The sequence below is a fragment of the Erythranthe guttata genome, chromosome 5 (assembly GCF_056151865.1).
Source record: "Erythranthe guttata isolate IM_541 chromosome 5, IM_541, whole genome shotgun sequence".
NCBI lineage: Eukaryota > Viridiplantae > Streptophyta > Magnoliopsida > Lamiales > Phrymaceae > Erythranthe > Erythranthe guttata.
The window spans coordinates 13,642,722-13,661,167 of record NC_142537.1 but is presented as its reverse complement, the minus strand read 5'-3'; the positions used below and the strand labels follow the sequence as shown (position 1 = coordinate 13,661,167).

The 18,446-nt window shown below is 33.5% G+C and overlaps 2 protein-coding genes across 2 annotated transcripts; both read left to right on the top strand.

The window, feature by feature from the left end:
- The first annotated feature begins 7,884 nt into the window (after positions 1–7,884).
- LOC105954482 (blue copper protein 1a) lies at positions 7,885–11,700 on the top strand. The gene is made up of 3 exons (XM_088817998.1): positions 7,885–8,050; positions 8,506–8,811; positions 11,627–11,700. Exons 1-3 carry the CDS (start codon positions 7,885–7,887, stop codon positions 11,698–11,700), a joined length of 546 nt encoding a protein of 181 aa, XP_088674124.1.
- Positions 11,701–15,385: 3,685 nt separating this feature from the next.
- Positions 15,386–18,021, top strand: LOC105954505 (uncharacterized). The gene is made up of 5 exons (XM_088817716.1): positions 15,386–15,652; positions 15,818–15,919; positions 16,485–16,552; positions 16,663–16,862; positions 17,733–18,021. Exons 1-5 carry the CDS (start codon positions 15,483–15,485, stop codon positions 17,799–17,801), a joined length of 609 nt encoding a protein of 202 aa, XP_088673842.1. The 5' UTR covers positions 15,386–15,482; the 3' UTR covers positions 17,802–18,021.
- The last annotated feature ends 425 nt before the right edge of the window (positions 18,022–18,446 follow it).

The following is an 18,446-nucleotide window of genomic DNA, read 5'->3' as shown; positions in this document are numbered from 1 at the left end:
GATAACATAATTTTTAAATTATATAGTTAAAAAATTTATTACTTAACATTGGATCTATAATTAATATTTAGGAAATAAAATATTATAAAATTACGAGTTATGGTTTTGGGGTATATATGGTGAAATGCCATTGGAGACCAAACCAAATTCCAATTCCTATAAGTGGTGAAATGGTGAAATATTATTATTTTAATATTAGGTCTAAATTTGGTGATACCCATTGGAGACCAAAACCACAATTTTTCCTCTAAAAATGGTGAAAGAGTAAAATAGTGTGCTACCGGTGGAAGATGAACTCATTTTTTCACCACCATAAATGAGATTTGGTGAAAAAATGGTGAAACCGGTCGGAGATGCTCTAAGACTAATCAAATCTCTCTAATTAAATTATGACTCTAGTCTATGAATGAACCACTTGATAAACATACATTAAGCTTAAAACCCATTTTATATATGATGTTGTTTAGTACCTTGATTTCACTTATTTGATTAAGTTACTATAACATTGTTTGAGTATGGTTAATTGGTAATAGTATCATGCGAACTGAACTTGGGTTGACTCAAACTCACATGTGGCTTTATTACTACTATAGGTTCAATCTCATATATCATCGGGCCTACCACTATAGCCTATGAACGAACCACTTTTTTTTCTCGGTCTTTTTGTAATGAAAAAACCCGTAGCCAACCATATAGGTACACATGGTTGTAAGAATTTATTTCGTGCAGATATAAATTATTTGTGTCAGATTCAGTTTTTCGTTACTGTTGCGTGAAGAGTTGCAACAGTTCGTGAAACAGTTTGTAAAAACAGAAATAAACGAGACACAAATTTAATGTGGTTCGGATACAACTGTACCCTACATCCACGGGGACCTGCAAATAAAATTTACTAATTTTTAGTTTTACGAATACAATAATAGGACTTAATCAAAATACAAAGACTCCCTCTTTGTTGACGCCGTTCTTGTATACTACGCTGAATTATAAATCTTCAATTGCAGCACGTCCCTTGCTCCGCACGGTTGAACTCCCTTCAACGCTGAATCCCTCAGTCGGCGGATCGATCTCCTCCCGAGATCTGTTTAAGCCCCTCTCCCGAAGAACCGATCTTCTTTTTGTATAGAAGAAGCAAACTTGTGATTCTCCTTGAATCTGTGTCTTCACCACAAAGCCTTGAAGCCGGTATATTTTCTATGAACAAAAATCAGCCGAACTCTGGTCATATAGGTATATGGGGTAATCAGCTATCTAATGATGCATTGAAACAGAAAGAGGATCCAAAAAGAAAAATCAATTTTGTTAAACAATCCACTGTTTCACAAACTGTTGCGACTGTTGCATCAAAACAGTCATCTCAAAGAAAATGTTTTGTGCCTATTTGTCATTTTTGTCATGTTCCTGGTCATATACGACCTAGATGTTTTAAGTACTTGAAAATGGTTAAAAGAATAATGGCCCGCTCACCACTTTCCGCTAAAATTGATCACACTTTTGTGTCGTCGCAAAAACCCAAGATAAAGGTTGATTTAGTGAATAAAACTCAACAAAAAATCTGGGTAAAGAAGTCTGATCTTAATTGTTTATCTGCCATTAGTTCTTTAAAATCATGTGATGATAGTACTAACTGTTCCAACAGTTCTGGTGACAAAGCTAGTTTGGGGAATAAAAACTTTGGTAATCTGAATTGTGATAATTTGTGTGCGAAAAATAAGTTTATGAATCCAATTCAGCATTCGAAAACTAAGCTTACTGATATTTGTCATCGTTTCATAAGGGACTTGGTTGAAAATGGGGTTGTCTCGATTGATTATGCTGCAACGGAGAATGAATTAACTGATGTTTTTGCAAAAACCCTTGATGCACAGAGATTTGATTCCTTGCGAAAATCGCTGGGAATTTATGTTGTTTAATCTGATGCAGTTGCATGAACTGTTGCAACAGTCTGTGTGTCCAGACTTGCAACTTTTAGTGGTAGGACACTTCATATGTTTTTGCATCTCATATAGGACCTGCATTAAGCATACTGCATATGATTGAGACAAATGTGAATTTGATACTTCGTGTTCTTCTAAACTTTGTGGGGGTAGAACTTCACCAATTCCCGAAATGATTACTTAAAAGGCTTCAACTTATTTATTTCTCTGAATAGTCTTGTCATGGTTGGATGTTTTTATAGGGAAAAGCTGCCTCTTTTAATGAGTGAAAGCTACTCTTGAACTACTGTTACTAATATATATATCTACAACCATTTGGTCAGTGAATAGTTCGAAGCCTTTTTGAGTCGAGTCAGTAAATCACGTGGCCGAAAGCTCGCTACACGGCTCAATTAGAAAGCCCAGGGGACTACACATTGCACGGCCAATATAAATTATACATATGGTCAGTGAATAGTTCGAAGCCTAGTTGAGTCGAGCCAGTAAACCACTTGACCGAACACTCACTACAAGGCTCAATTAGAAAGCCCAGTGGACTACACATTGCACGACCACCATAATCTCATTCCTTTTAATTGCTCTGTTTTTCATGGGAAAAAGCTACCATTAGACGTGTGTGTACGCTACCTAATAAGAGCATCTTTGTGTTTGCCTTGGGATTATTAAGTTTATTGGTTGCATTGGCGGTCGGATTTTTGGGGATTGCGCTTATCGTGAATGTGAAGATAAATCCAATATGTTTTGTTTGTCCATGCAGTATCCTATTCACATATGTCTCTTCACTCATATTTATTTCTCATGTTTACTTCTTGTCTTGCATTAGGCATTATAAAAAAAAAAAAAAAAAAAAAAAAAAAAAAAAAAAAAAAGAGAAAGAGAGACGGGATTTTTGTTTATGTGCCGGTTAAATTTGATTTTTTGTTGCAACCGGATCGATTGGGCTTACTCCTCACATTTCCACGTTTCTTATGAAGTTTGGCAAAGTCTGTAGTCTTTGCTATTTAATGTTGGATTTGATATCACTATCCTTTGATTTTCGCATTGCAATTATCGTGTGGTATTGAGTTTGTGAGTTTGTGATTTTCTGTGCACGTTATGTATAGTGATTCTTCTCACTTACTTCCAAGATTCTCTCTTCGTTTTGATCTTTTTGTTAAGTGTTTGAACAGCTTGCTTGAATCATCAAGATCATTAGTCCATGTTGAGTTATCTCTGCATGGTGATTGCCCAGAAAGGGGGAGAAAAGAACAGGAGAAAAGAACAGTAACGATGGCATGAACACAGGGGGAGTTCCGACAACTGTTGCGACAGTGCATCAGACAGTTGCTGGAACAGCGCAGGAATGCAGGGGGAGTTCAGACAACTGTTGAAACAGTGCATGAGACAGTTGCTGGACATAAATATAGGACAAATAATAAGCATTGTGAAGAGAAGTTGTTTCTGCTACTGCATATCCTTTTATCTCGTGCTTATCTTGAACGAATTATCTGCTTTTATTTTGGAACTATGGTTTATTTACGGTTTACACTATCTGGTGAACTGTTTGATAAACTGTTGCAACAGTTTATATGTGCAGATGTTATTCTGAATTTGCTAACCCTTGTTCATGCATGTATCATATAGTTAGGGGGAGTAAATATTCTGACCAATCAATGCCAAAGGGGGAGAGTGTTAGAATCTCGTGGGATTCTAAGTCCACAACACCAAGTGAAATTCTATGGAGATGTTTATTGTCATTAATTGGTTTAGGTCTTCACAAGAATATAAAAGGAGGAGCTATAATGCCGATGTTATTTGCTGAGTCTCTTATCACGTGGATAATTTACCACGTCGTCATCCACCGCCTCCCAAGTCTACCAAGCCAAGTAAGCAAAGGGGGAGTATGAATGCATTTACAAGAGGAGTTGCCTAAGGATCATTCACAGAGGGAGATACACATGCAGGGGGAGCTGACTCCGTTGTGAACCACCTGTCAAAGCCACTACTGTGGGAACAGTTGCTGAAACTGTGGCACTTACTGTTGCAGCAGTTGATGCCACTCTTGTTGTTGAAAAGAGTTGATGATGATCTTTCGTTTTATTTGCTTCGGTCTAATCATCTGATTGTTTTATTTTCAGGTTTTTTTACTCAGCGGGACAAAATAATTATAATCAATAAACGACAAAGGGGGAGATTGTTAGAATCCTATGGATTCTAATTGTACGAGAATTAATAAAACTTGTGCCACAAGTTTTCATATACCATGAGCTAAAGAAGGGAAGAGTCCTTGTAGCTTTTAATTCTTTTAATTTGTCATTAATTGATTTATAATAGGAATTATTCTTCTAAAGAGTTTCCTTGTTTTGAAAATATTATTTCCTACGTAATTAAGAGTTTCCTAACCCTAATGGACTCTTTTTTCCTTGTAGGATTCTTATAACATGTAGAAGTATAAATACAGCAATACGGCGCCTCAGATCTCACGTCTTCTTTGAGAGAAAAATTTACGCAGAATATTTTCTTTACTCTCGTTTTTATTGGCGTCGTTTTTGGAGAGAAGCCGATCTCCCTTTTCTTGGTTGCTGTAGCACGCCTTTTGTTGGAGAAGAAAAATTATATTTTTCCGCTCTTATATTTGCTGCTCCTGGAGCGTCTTGTTAATCGAGAGAAGATTTCAGAGAAATATTTTTTTTTCTCTCTCTCGTTTTTATTGCTCCATCGTGATACGTGATTTTCATAGAAAATATACCGGCTTCAAGGCTTTGTGGTGAAGACACAGATTCAAGGAGAATCACAAGTTTGCTTCTTCTATACAAAAAGAAGATCGGTTCTTCGGGAGAGGGGCTTAAACAGATCTCGGGAGGAGATCGATCCGCCGACTGAGGGATTCAGCGTTGAAGGGAGTTCAACCGTGCGGAGCAAGGGACGTGCTGCAATTGAAGATTTATAATTCAGCGTAGTATACAAGAACGGCGTCAACAAAGAGGGAGTCTTTGTATTTTGATTAAGTCCTATTATTGTATTCGTAAAACTAAAAATTAGTAAATTTTATTTGCAGGTCCCCGTGGATGTAGGGTACAGTTGTATCCGAACCACATTAAATTTGTGTCTCGTTTATTTCTGTTTTTACAAACTGTTTCACGAACTGTTGCAACTCTTCACGCAACAGTAACGAAAAACTGAATCTGACACAAATAATTTATATCTGCACCAAATGCTATGAAAGGATGTACGAAAAATTTCTTCAGGTATGCGAGTCAAATAAATTCTTAGAAAAAGAGAAGCTTGTCCTAATTGAGGAAAACAAAGTATTGAAGGTACGAATTTCTACTCTTGAACAAAATGTTATTTCTGCTAGTAGAGAAATGGGTAGTTTGAAGGCTAAATTTGCTCAAACCCAAAAATTCATTCAAAGTTACTCTACCAGTATTAAACTTAGAAATAGCATCTTGGGTTTGAGCAAATTTAGCCTTCAAACTACCCATTTCTCTACTAGCAGAAATAACATTTTGTTCAAGAGTAGAAATTCGTACCTTCAATACTTTGTTTTCCTCAATTAGGACAAGCTTCTCTTTTTCTAAGAATTTATTTGACTCGCATACCTGAAGAAATTTTTCGTACATCCTTTCATAGCATTTCTTTATTTCTTCCAAGGTTGACACGTCATCCTCGCTGTTGTATTCTGAATCCCCATCATCACCTGCAAGATTTAACGGAGTTAATCTTTTATCATGTATTGAATGCAAATTATCATACCTAAGTTCTGTCTGAGCTGTCTGTCCAACTGTTACAACAGTTTCAGCGACAGTTTCTTTGCACTCGCTTATCGGAGTAGTTCCTTCGTAGGCCTCTTGTAGAACATCCCATGCCTCCTTTGCTGATTTGCACATTGATATCAATTTGAATTGATCGTCATCAATACAACTCAAGATAGCATTGGTTGCCTTGGAATTATAATCTGCTATTCGTACTTCTTCATCACTCCACTTTTCTTTTGGCGTTTGAATGATCTCGTGTGACTCATTCATTGAGGTAGGAGGTGTCCAACCAATTAGAATCGCGCGCCAAGCCCATTCGTCAATAGATTTGATGAACATCTTCATCCTTATTTTCCAATCAGAGTAGTTCAATTCACCCAAGACAGGTGGTAGGAATGCGCCTTCACGATGATTATTCATATCTCTGCACAAAAAAAATAAAAAAATTAAATCCCAAAATCTCACTAAGTGTATCTAGTGACAGGCTCTGATCCCAATTGTTAGAATTTATTTCGTGCAGATATAAATTATTTGTGTCAGATTCAGTTTTTCGTTACTGTTGCGTGAAGAGTTGCAACAGTTCGTGAAACAGTTTGTAAAAACAGAAATAAACGAGACACAAATTTAATGTGGTTCGGATACAACTGTACCCTACATCCACGGGGACCTGCAAATAAAATTTACTAATTTTTAGTTTTACGAATACAATAATAGGACTTAATCAAAATACAAAGACTCCCTCTTTGTTGACGCCGTTCTTGTATACTACGCTGAATTATAAATCTTCAATTGCAGCACGTCCCTTGCTCCGCACGGTTGAACTCCCTTCAACGCTGAATCCCTCAGTCGGCGGATCGATCTCCTCCCGATATCTGTTTAAGCCCCTCTCCCGAAGAACCGATCTTCTTTTTGTATAGAAGAAGCAAACTTGTGATTCTCCTTGAATCTGTGTCTTCACCACAAAGCCTTGAAGCCGGTATATTTTCTATGAAAATCACGTATCACGATGGAGCAATAAAAACGAGAGAGAGAAAAAAAAATATTTCTCTGAAATCTTCTCTCGATTAACAAGACGCTCCAGGAGCAGCAAATATAAGAGCGGAAAAATATAATTTTTCTTCTCCAACAAAAGGCGTGCTACAGCAACCAAGAAAAGGGAGATCGGCTTCTCTCCAAAAACGACGCCAATAAAAACGAGAGTAAAGAAAATATTCTGCGTAAATTTTTCTCTCAAAGAAGACGTGAGATCTGAGGCGCCGTATTGCTGTATTTATACTTCTACATGTTATAAGAATCCTACAAGGAAAAAAGAGTCCATTAGGGTTAGGAAACTCTTAATTACGTAGGAAATAATATTTTCAAAACAAGGAAACTCTTTAGAAGAATAATTCCTATTATAAATCAATTAATGACAAATTAAAAGAATTAAAAGCTACAAGGACTCTTCCCTTCTTTAGCTCATGGTATATGAAAACTTGTGGCACAAGTTTTATTAATTCTCGTACAATTAGAATCCATAGGATTCTAACAATGGTAAACCTACACTCTTGTCTAAAGTTTGCAAACCATACGAGAGACGTAAACCATTAGGCTTAAAACCATATATGAACGAACCACTTGATAAATATACATTAAGCTTAAAACCCATTTCATAAATAATGTGGTTTTGTATCTTGGGGCCCCGTTTGGTTGGCAAGATAAGATTAACCAAGATAAGATTAAATAGTCTAATGAAACCCAATTATTTTATTGGAGCTTGAAATGTCCAACAAAAAAAACTCATTAGAATGCAAGATAAGCCAAGGTAAGCCATAATTACATATTTTGGCGGGTCGAACCGACAATTTATTGGGAATACCAAACATCAAATTAAGTCCAAATAATAAGTTAATTTTGGTTTATCTTGGCGACCAAACGGGGCCTGATTATATTACACGTATTTGATTAAGTCCCTATAACAACATTGTTTGAGCAATGCCGTTTGACATTCAAAGGGAAAATAAATAATTAGTTACTCTATTGTGCCGCTGTTAGCCGGCAGGTGAATATTTCTTCCGGCAGGTGAATATTTCTTGTTAAATTCAATTCACAACACTATAAATTATACACCAATTTATTATAAACTCCATTAATCACCTCCAATTTTTACCAAATTAAGTATTAATTAATTAGAAAACAAAACTTGTTGACCTACTCCAATTAGTTCTACAATGGCTTTAAGATCAGCTTTCTTGATTACGATGATAATTGCATTAGCCGTTGCTCCGGCGGCTTTTGCCACCGATTATACGGTTGGAGACGACTCCGGCTGGAAATTAGGCGTTAATTACACGGAATGGGCCGAGGGCAAAAACTTCCGTGTCGGTGACACCATCAGTATGTGTTGCTCACAATATTTATTTTTTCACCTCTTATCATATTACACAAAAATTTCACTTTTGCTTGTTCTAATATTTGTCAAAAGCCAAAGCAAACAAATTACTACTATTTGGATATATAATGATCTATAAATAAATTATGGTGAGTTTGAAAAAAAAATGAAAAAAGTAGAATTTGATGTGTTAATTAGTACGATTGAAATTGTTATTTGTTCTTAAAAGTTAGTATTATTTGTAAATGTGCTAAAAAATAGGCTTTAATCAATTAATTTGAAAGTTGTATTGTGTTTGCAAACTAACTTCAAATTGTAGCTTATTTTTGTAATACCAGCTAATAAAAGCATAAGGGAGAATGTTAAAAAAAAAAAAACAATTAAAAATACATACAAAATTAGTCTTTGCAATTCCCTCAAAATTTATATCATTACATTGTTTTCTTTATTTTTGTTGCAGTGTTTATGTACAAATCTGGAGCTCACAATGTAATGAAGGTGAATGGATCTGATTTCCAAAAATGCGCTTCTTCAAATGAAACTGCGGTCCCACTTACGACAGGAAATGATGTGATTCCTCTTGCGACACCTGGCAAGAAGTGGTATATTTGTACTGTTGGCGAGCATTGCTCCAAGGGGATGAAGCTCGTCATCACTGTATCTGGGGCCGAGGGGTCGGTCACTTCGGCCGGGACCACTGCAGTTTCTGCATTGAGATCTTGCGTGTCGATACTTACAACGATGGTTGCCTATAAAATGGTCGTGGGTAATTAGTTGTAACTCTGAGGGGTGGGTTTTCGAAATAAATTAAAAGATGGGAGCTAATTTTATTTTTGTTTGTTTACTTAGGAATAAACTATACAAAGTAATTTTAAAATTTTCGAAATGATATTGATTTGTTTGAGCATCGATCGATCGGATACAAATGATTTGAGATGTAAGAGTAAGTTATTTTAAAGGTATTTCGTGAGTCTGTAGTTTTGGTGTAAGGGGTTCGATGACATCCTGTGTTAATGTTTTGTTGTGGTAATGAATGCTCGAAGAGCGCTTTACGAAAGCGATACTTACATATTGGCTCTACAAGCACAAGAAATAGAAATTATCATAACATTGATAGAATTTCAAAGAGAAAATGATCAGAAAATAATTCAAGATCATTTTCAATTGCATGTAGAGATAATATCATCACCACATCAATTTCTTATCAAGGTTGATTATATTTAGATCGATGATATATTTTATTAGACAATACAACCTTCTATTTATAAAGAAATAAAGACATACATATTTATGTATAAATCATAATTTATAAACATACCTCTATCCTTTTAATATTTACACATATCCGAATCCCCATTTTTGTGTGTCCTAATTTTCTTAGAAATGATGTTCATATATTGGCATCGCATTGTCGACGTTTACGTATTTGTGCTACATAGTATGCCAGAACTTTGTTTATGTGACGATGTTTCCATGTGTAGATTGAGATTAATTAATTTGAGCACTTGTACATCTACACGTCACGGCTCTTCCACACCCTATAACCAACTTCAACTTTGAGGTAGAAAGCAAATAAAGATCGAAGCATCGCGATTATGCCGGAGATCCGACAATCAAAGCTTGATGGAAATCGTAGAATTCTAGGAACACCGCCACGGTTACCAACAATTCTCATATGCAATGAATGAGAGAGAGAGAGAGAGAGAGAGAGAGAGAGAGAGAGAGAGAGAGAGAGAGAGAGAGAGAGAGAGGGGGATGTCGAGGTGATAAAAGAGAACGGATAAATTAATAATTATTAATTTATACATTCATTAATAACTTACTAATTTATGAAATTATTATTATTATTATTTTCAATAAATACATGTTTTTTTATTTTTTACGTATATATAATTTATTGTAACATTAGTTCAACGTACCATATAGCCCCTTTCTCTAACGGAAGCTCTTAAAGCAATGATGGTATCGAACAATTTTCTGTGGAGTTATGAGAAAACTATACCAGAAGTTCTAACCATATTAAGAAAAGTGAGGGACGATATTGATGGTAATGTGAACTTCAACAAAAAATAAGCGACGATAAAACCATCTTTTATCAAGTCTTAATAGATCTTTAAAAAAATGTATTGTACTATGTAATTTAAGAATTATTTTTATGCATTACTATTTTATATATTAGATGGAGCTTCTTAAAATTTTCGAATGTGTATTATCTTATAAATTTAGTGAATAATTAATTTAGCATGTTGTCCCCGAGTCGAGACCGGGAAAAAGTATTATTTAACCGAGGTTAATAATTTATCGAGGTTCTACAGTATATACATTGTTATTTTTTTGAAAAAAAAATACATTGTTTTGAAAAATTCTGAAAATTCCGAAAATATTCAAAACAGAAAAAACAAAAGTATTCCGAGTAATTCCAAAAAAATCCGGAAATGAATCAGAATCAGAATCAATCTTGAATTCTGAAAAAAATAGAATCGGAATTGGAATTGAAATTCCAAATAAAAAAAATCCGAAATGGTCAAATCTGATCCATTCGATCCGATTTCTACTCTTACACACCCTTATATGACTATAAAAATCTAGCGTAAAATATCACCCGACGAAAGAAATCTTGTAACCCTTATATGACTGTAAAAATCTAGCGTAAAATATCACCGGACGAAAGAAATCGGATCTCAAAAGCTAGTTAACAAGTTATGACTAGGGGTGGAAATCGGACGAAGTGGATCGGAAATACCTTATTTGAAAGTTTTTCAATTTTTTTCAGAAGTTAAAAATAGGTTCCAAATACCGTTCCAAAAAAATTGGAATTTCAAAATACATTCCAATTTCGGAATATCTCGGAATCGGCGAAATTTCGGAATTTTCGGAAATTGCATTAATTCTTAATTTTTTGTTCCAAAGTCAGAAATAATTGTAATTTTAAGATATTTTCGTAATTTTCCGGCAAAATGCAAGAATCCAAAACACTGGTTAATAAGATGAAATGTAAACACTTATAAAAGCAATATAATCAGTTTATCAAAGCAAACATAGTTCTTGCAAAACATGAATAGAAAAATAATTCAAAAATACTATATATATATATATATATATATATATATATATATATATATATATATATATATAACAACTATGTAAAAGAAAACTTGCCTCTTTGTAACGGTACTGAGAATGAAAATATTTGACTGAAATATAAAAGAAAGATTTTTTGTTATTTACTTACAGTCGATGCATTAGCGCATTGGAATTTCTATCAGATTCATCTTCTAAAATTTTTATAAACTCCAATATAATTTGATCCCACAACTTGTCTCTTTGTTGATCGATACTGATTATTGCATCTTTTGAAATATGTAGCCAAAACTTACACAATGTTTCATCTTCGTTCATAGTCCAGTATGGCTGCCGCTCTTTGTGCCCGCGACCTTAGGTACTCTTGGTGCTTGACGTGTTATTAGTATGCATTTGCTGCTGAGTTGGAATTTGAGATGGACCTGCAAACCGAATTAATTGAACGGAAAATTTGGAAATTGTTGAGATTGTGAATTAAACGCTTAATGAGCAAATTGTAGGTTGTACGGAAATTGTTCTGAAAATGCTTGAGACTCATGTGGTAGTGGTGGCTGAGAACTATATTGTGAATTGATATTAGGATTAAAAGGAATACATTGATCCATAATTTATATGTAAGACTATTATTTATTGGTGAATCAAAATTGTGAATTATAACACAACAGATGACGGCTATTTATAGCAGAACATCGTTGAAATATGTGCCTTGTATGTACATACACATACCAGAAATCTAAACCATATAAGCATATATCATAACATTTATATTTTTTATATAATATATATCATACATTATATATTTCGGAAATAAAATTGGATCGGAAATCAGAATTTCTAATAATTGTATATGTAATTCCATTTCCGTTCGAAAAATAATCTTAGAATATCGGAAATCGAAATGAAAAAATAGATTCCAAATTCGAATGTTTTCGGATCGGAATTGGCGGAATTCAAAAATTCCGTTCCAATTTCCACCTCTAGTTATGACTAACTAGTTCAATAATGCTTACAAGTTACAAGTAGGCGGAGACAGACAAATACACATTTCCTTTTCCGTTATCAAATTCAATTATTTCCCCACATAAAAGATCACGTTATACACAATGCAATATTTAATATTAAATAATATTCCCCAGTCAAATATTTACAATCCTCAGGCGGCGCTATGGGAGCAAGTAGGAACGAAAATTTCAATTTCTGCCAATTTAGATTGTAGAACAACTTTTTTCATTCTAATTTCCGAAATTCTAGTTTTCGGATTTTTCCGGTTGATTTTGATCGAAACCAGAATTATGTAAAAATAGTTGGAATCTCCGATATGCAATTCGATCCGGATTAATTTCAAAAATTAATTCTAAAAACTTCCAAATATTTTTCGAAAGATAAACCTGTAAATAATATATATTATACAATATTTAGTTTACATAATTCAATATAAACTAAGGATTTCCTATGCTATATTTCACAATTAAAAAACCTCGTTTGGTTGTCAAGATAAGATTAAATAAAAATAAAATCTAAGTATATTATCGGATCTTGGAAGTTTCAATAAAAAATATGGCTAGCTAGAAGGCAAGATAAACCATGGTAACATAATTTTGTGTGGGATACCAAGCACCAAATAAAATCCAACTATTGAAGTAATAATGATTAATCTCCCTAATCAACGAGACCAATTATAATATTTTTATTATAAAACATAATCCATCATAAACAAAAGGGCAAATTGCGGCCACCCCTGAGGTATGGCCAAATTACAAAAAAATCTCTCTTGTTTCAGTAATTATAGCCACCCCTCTTTAATATTTTTACATAAATTTTATGTAATTCGGTTAATTTACAGAACCAAATCGTATATTTAGTTCGGTAAACAGTATGAAATGTTGGCTTACCGAAATTTCGGTTTAGTTTAACCGAATTGGTATCTCTACCTGAAACGGTAACTGAAATTATTTATTTGGGAGATCTACCTTAATAACTTTTTCAAACGAGCGGTCATACTAATTTTTCCGTTAAAAGTAATCGTGTGAGAATATCAAAGGCTAATTAACCAGCTATAACTAGTTAGTTCAATAATGCTTACAAAGTTACAAGTAAGAGCATCTCCCACCCATCACCAAATCCTATAATTATCACCTAATTTAGGTGTTTTTAGTCTCCCAACCTAAATCTCTAAATCACCATTACACCTAAAATTATAGTAATTTAGTTTAGTCTCCCACCCTGGTCAAACTCTATATCACTATATCCCTAAATCCTATATTTTCAGCAAATTTTTTGGTGAAGAAATTTTCATCTCCCACCCATCCACCATTTTACCATTTTTTTCACCAAATCCTATTTTTTCTATCAAATATAGAAGTGAAAATAGGATTTGGTGTAATTAACACCATTTTATAATTAGCATATAAAATTATTATATTAACTAATTTCATGGGATTACCAACTTATAAATATATATTAGTTTTAATTAGTGAATTAGTTTTACAAATAACGATGTTAATGTCTTACAAGAATCAATTTTATTTCAAGCACTGACCCATGGTACATCTATATCAATTAATTATTCAATCAAATGTAGGAATTATAATGTCGACTATTATTTAGCTGACGGTATTTATCCTAAATGGTCAGCTTTAGTACAAGTCATTAGCCATTAGTGAACCCAAATGCGCCAAAGAAAAATATTTCGTACAGAAACATGAATCATATTGCAAAGATGTAGAACGGGCATTTGGAGTTCTTCAAGCTTGGTTTGCAATTATTAGAGGAGCAGCTCGATTTTGGAAGAAAGAAGACTTACATGAAGAAGAACGTGGTGGGTATCTACGCAGCAACCTTGACTATGAAAGTTTATCCACTGTCCCGCCTGCTAAGCTTTCAAGAGATTTAGATAATACAAAATATGTTAATTTTCTTAATCAACATCAAAATCTGATCAATCGACGAGAGCATAATGAACTATATAAGGAGAAGACTGGTAGCACAGTTGTGGGATAAACGTGATCAAATAGATGATGTTGAAGATGATGACGATAATAATGGTGAATGAGACTCATCTGCTAATAAAAGGTGCTCTTTCCTTGTAAGGACAATCAAGGTTTTAACGAGGCCCCTGTTATCAATGAAATAATTTTTTTGGCCAAAAAAAATGTTGTAATGTTTTTATAATTAATTTATGTTGTAATGTTTATATGATTAATTTATGCTGTAAGGGTTTTAGGAAATAATTAGTGAAATTATTGCTTATTCATGGTTTTATTATATGTATAATAATCTAAGTCGATTTTCATTCATGTTTCAATAAATTTTTGATATTTATCATAATTTTTAAATTATATACTTAATAAAATCATTGTTTAAGATCAAATTCATAATCAATATTTTGGTAAAAAAATAGACTAAATTTACAATTAACATTAACATTATAATTTTGTAATATATTTGGTGAAATGTCATGGGAGACCAAACTAAATCATATTCTCTATAAATGGTAAAATGGTGAAATATTAATATTTTATTATTTGGTGTAAAATTTGATGGAATTGGTGGGAGACCAAGTACACTATTTTGTCACTAAAAATAGAGAAATTATAGAATGGTGTGCTAAGGGTGGGAGATAACACCATTTTTTCACCACCAAAAATAGAATTTGGTGAAAAAATGGTGTTAAGGGTGGGAGATGCTCTAAGTAGGTGGAGACAGACAAATACCCATTTCCTTTTTTTCTGTCTCCAAATGGCCAAATACAATAATAATTCATAGTTATCAATAAAGAACAAAAAATCAGTATTCCCCGTAAAATATCACGTTTTTCACAATGCAGAGACTTTGCAATATTATTATTTCCCGGTCAAGTGTTGCAATCCGCAGACAGACGTGGCAATATTCCATTGGTGAATCCAACACAAATAAAAAATACACAAATTAATATTTTTTTAGGCAAATTACGAGCACCCACGAGGTATGACCAAATTACGAAACCCTTCGCTCAACTATGTATTATCTTACGAAAATACCCTTCAGAGGTAAACTTAGGGATGTTAAATCGGTAAAACCGAACCAAAATTTTGGTACGCCAGCATTTCATACCGTTTATCGAACTAAATACACGATTTAGTTCAGTAAATAATCGAGTTACATAAATTTTATATAAAAATACTTAAAAAGAGGAGGGTGTACGCAATTAATGGTATTTTTCGTAATTTGATCGTACATCAGAGGTGGCGTAAAGCGCTCTTTTCTTTTTATATTATAAAACACCAATATTCATAAAACAAAAGCTGGTCAACTCAACTCACAGATCTACTCCTTCCTTCCCCCAAAACACACACACACACACAGAGTAGAGAATCAATGGCCGCTTCATCTTCCAGTTGCTTCTCCCTTCTTCTCGTCAAGTCTCAGAACTTCAAACAACACAAAAATGGCGGAGATTGCTCATTATTTCTCCGCAACAACACTAATTTGCGGCGGCTACTTCACACAGCCGCCCCAACAAAAACAGGCTCCAATCGATCAAACAAGTATATATATACCCATTTTTTTGTTTTTTTGTTAATTTTTAATTTCCGATATATGAAGATCTCGTGATTATTTAAACCAGCTGATTGTCGATCGTTAATTAATTGTAGTGTGATGGTTGATTGTGGATCGTGAATTTTTTTTTTTATTTTTTTTTTTTGGTGCAGGGATTTAGTTGTGAGGAACGCAGCTCCGGAAGCAGCTGCTACTGTTGATCTTCTCTCTTCTTTCTCTCTCCCCTCCATTCCCGGAATTTCTGATAGTCCTTTGTTAGTTTCCTTTATTTTTATATGAACTTCACTTTACATTTTTATATTTTTAGTTTATCATACATGTATGTGTGTATAACTTAAAGTGGGAATAATCTAATAGCATCTTCAATACGTTTAATTTGTTTAGAAAATAATTGAATTTCTTCAATTTTTTTATAAAGTTTAAAAACAGGAATTTTTTAATATTTAATTCTGTTGATTTTTCTTATAAATACGTTTATTTGATTCTGTTGCTTGAGCTTCTCTTATGTGTTGGCTCTTTGAGATGAACCGAAGTAGTACCATAATTACTTGGGTAAATTACTGTATTCATCTGAGTTAAGGTCAAATTACGAAAATACCCTATCTTGTTTGGGTAATTACATCCACTCTTCAATTATGTATTGTTTTATGAAAAAAAGTTCATCATTTCGTAGATAAATTTGATACTATAAGGGTGAACTTGTAAATCATTTTTCGTAATTTGACATTATATCAGGGGCGTCTGTAATTTGCCCAGAGTAAAGAAAAAATAAAATTGAGTACTAATAATGTGATTGATTTGACGAATCCTGGATGGCAGGATAGCTCTGATCGCGGGATTGACGGTGGGATTACCTTTCGTAATCCAACGGCTATTAACATTGACAAGTAATTGAGTTTATAATAATTCGTCTTTTTTTTTTTAATCCATTAGATTAATGGGAGATGGAAAAAAATATTTTACTAATTGTTGTTGAGTTTGATAATATGGGTGGCAGAGGAGATTGATATGGCGGCAGAGACGGTGGAGAAAATAGCGGATGCGGTGGGGAAAGTGGCGGATGAAGTCGATAAAGCGGCGGAAGGTATAGCGGAGTCGCTACCGGAAGGCGGACTTAAGAAAATGGTTCATGTTATTGAGGATTTGGCTGAAGAAACTGCAAAGGATGCTCAGAAAGTTGAAGATCTCATGGATAAGGTAACTATTAATTCATTATTTATTCTTTAGTCAACCTAATTTATGATGCAATTAGAGACTATTTTTCCACGTACTAGTAAATTATATAAATAAATAATCTAATAATAATAAAATAAAAAATTATATTAAAAAGTACGAAAATTGTATCTAATTTTATTCAAGTCAAGCATTTTATGAATTTATTATCCAGAAAAATATTTTTCAAAATATATATATATACTCTTTTGTCTGAAAGCTCGAGCCCGAACTCGAAAAATTCAAGCCTGATCTCGAGCTTTTGTCGAGCCGGCTCAGCTAAATGCACGCCCTCTTGGTTTCTTGGAAAAAACTAAAGTCATTATCATCTATTCTTATTAAAGGAGAAAATAAAATAAATCGAATTAAATGGTGGCAACCCATATAAGTTATGATCATAGGCAAGTGGGATTTGAATTGAAAATTATTCAAATTAATAATTGTAGTAGTTGGGTTGTTGGCATTGATTGGCACGTGAAGCAGTCCCCACCTTTCCCAATTTGATTTAGTATTTTCCAATTCATACTTGCAAATTATATTTGCCATTTATCCCATTTACATGATAATCATGTTCACACTTTACAGTTTTGTCCTTTGTTTTATTTTTCAGAATTGTTTTTTCGGATGCTTTGGTACTAAAGATTTGTGAAACAAATTTTGCCGATACTGTTAAATCTCTATAAATTAATATAATCGGGAGTCGGGACTTGGGAAATTCTATTAATTTAGCGAAATAGTAAATTATCAAGTTAATAGTTTAGCATGTTTTCACCGAGTAGAGAACTGAAACAATTTATTATCTAAACGAGATTATTAATTTATTAAGTATTAATTTTATCGAGATATCTTGTATAGGTGGAAGAATTGGACGACAAGCTGGAAGCATTTTTGGAGAAGCAATCAAAAGGTCCTGGAAAAGCGTGAAAAAAGTGGAAAACAATTCATTATTGAAAGAGAGGGGTGCTACATGATATTAAAGTGTTATCTGCTGCTGATAAAAAGTGAAGATAATATTCCATAGGATTAATTAAAACATATGCTTAATTAGAGATTAAATCCCTTTTGTCTTATTGCAGCATGTAATAACTCTCATACTTTCAAATCTCATTGTTTGTTGGTAATTAAATTAAAATTCCACGCTGAATTAATAATGCCTTTCAAACAATAGCTGGAAGGGGAAATTAGCTCATATTTTTTCTAATAGCTATGGCTTGAAAAGTAAATAGAAAAAGGGGAAATTAGCTGGAAGTTTCTCAAAAATATTGTTTATAGCTATAAGGACATGTGGATTTTGCTATTTCGTTAAGGAGTTAAATGCAAAAACCACCCCTGTGTTAATCCTAAAAACCAAAAAACCCCCTATGATAAAAAAAGTGACAAATACCCCCCTATAATGTGTTCAAGTAAGCACACTCAACCCTTTTTGTTTTCCCCCGTTGACCACTCATGAAAAGACAAAAAAGCCCTCAAGAAAAATATTTTAAGGCTGAAACAATTTTTTTGAAATTTTCAATTCAGTCCATTGTATTTTCAATTAAGCCCTCTCTCCAATTAAAAAACACACAGTAA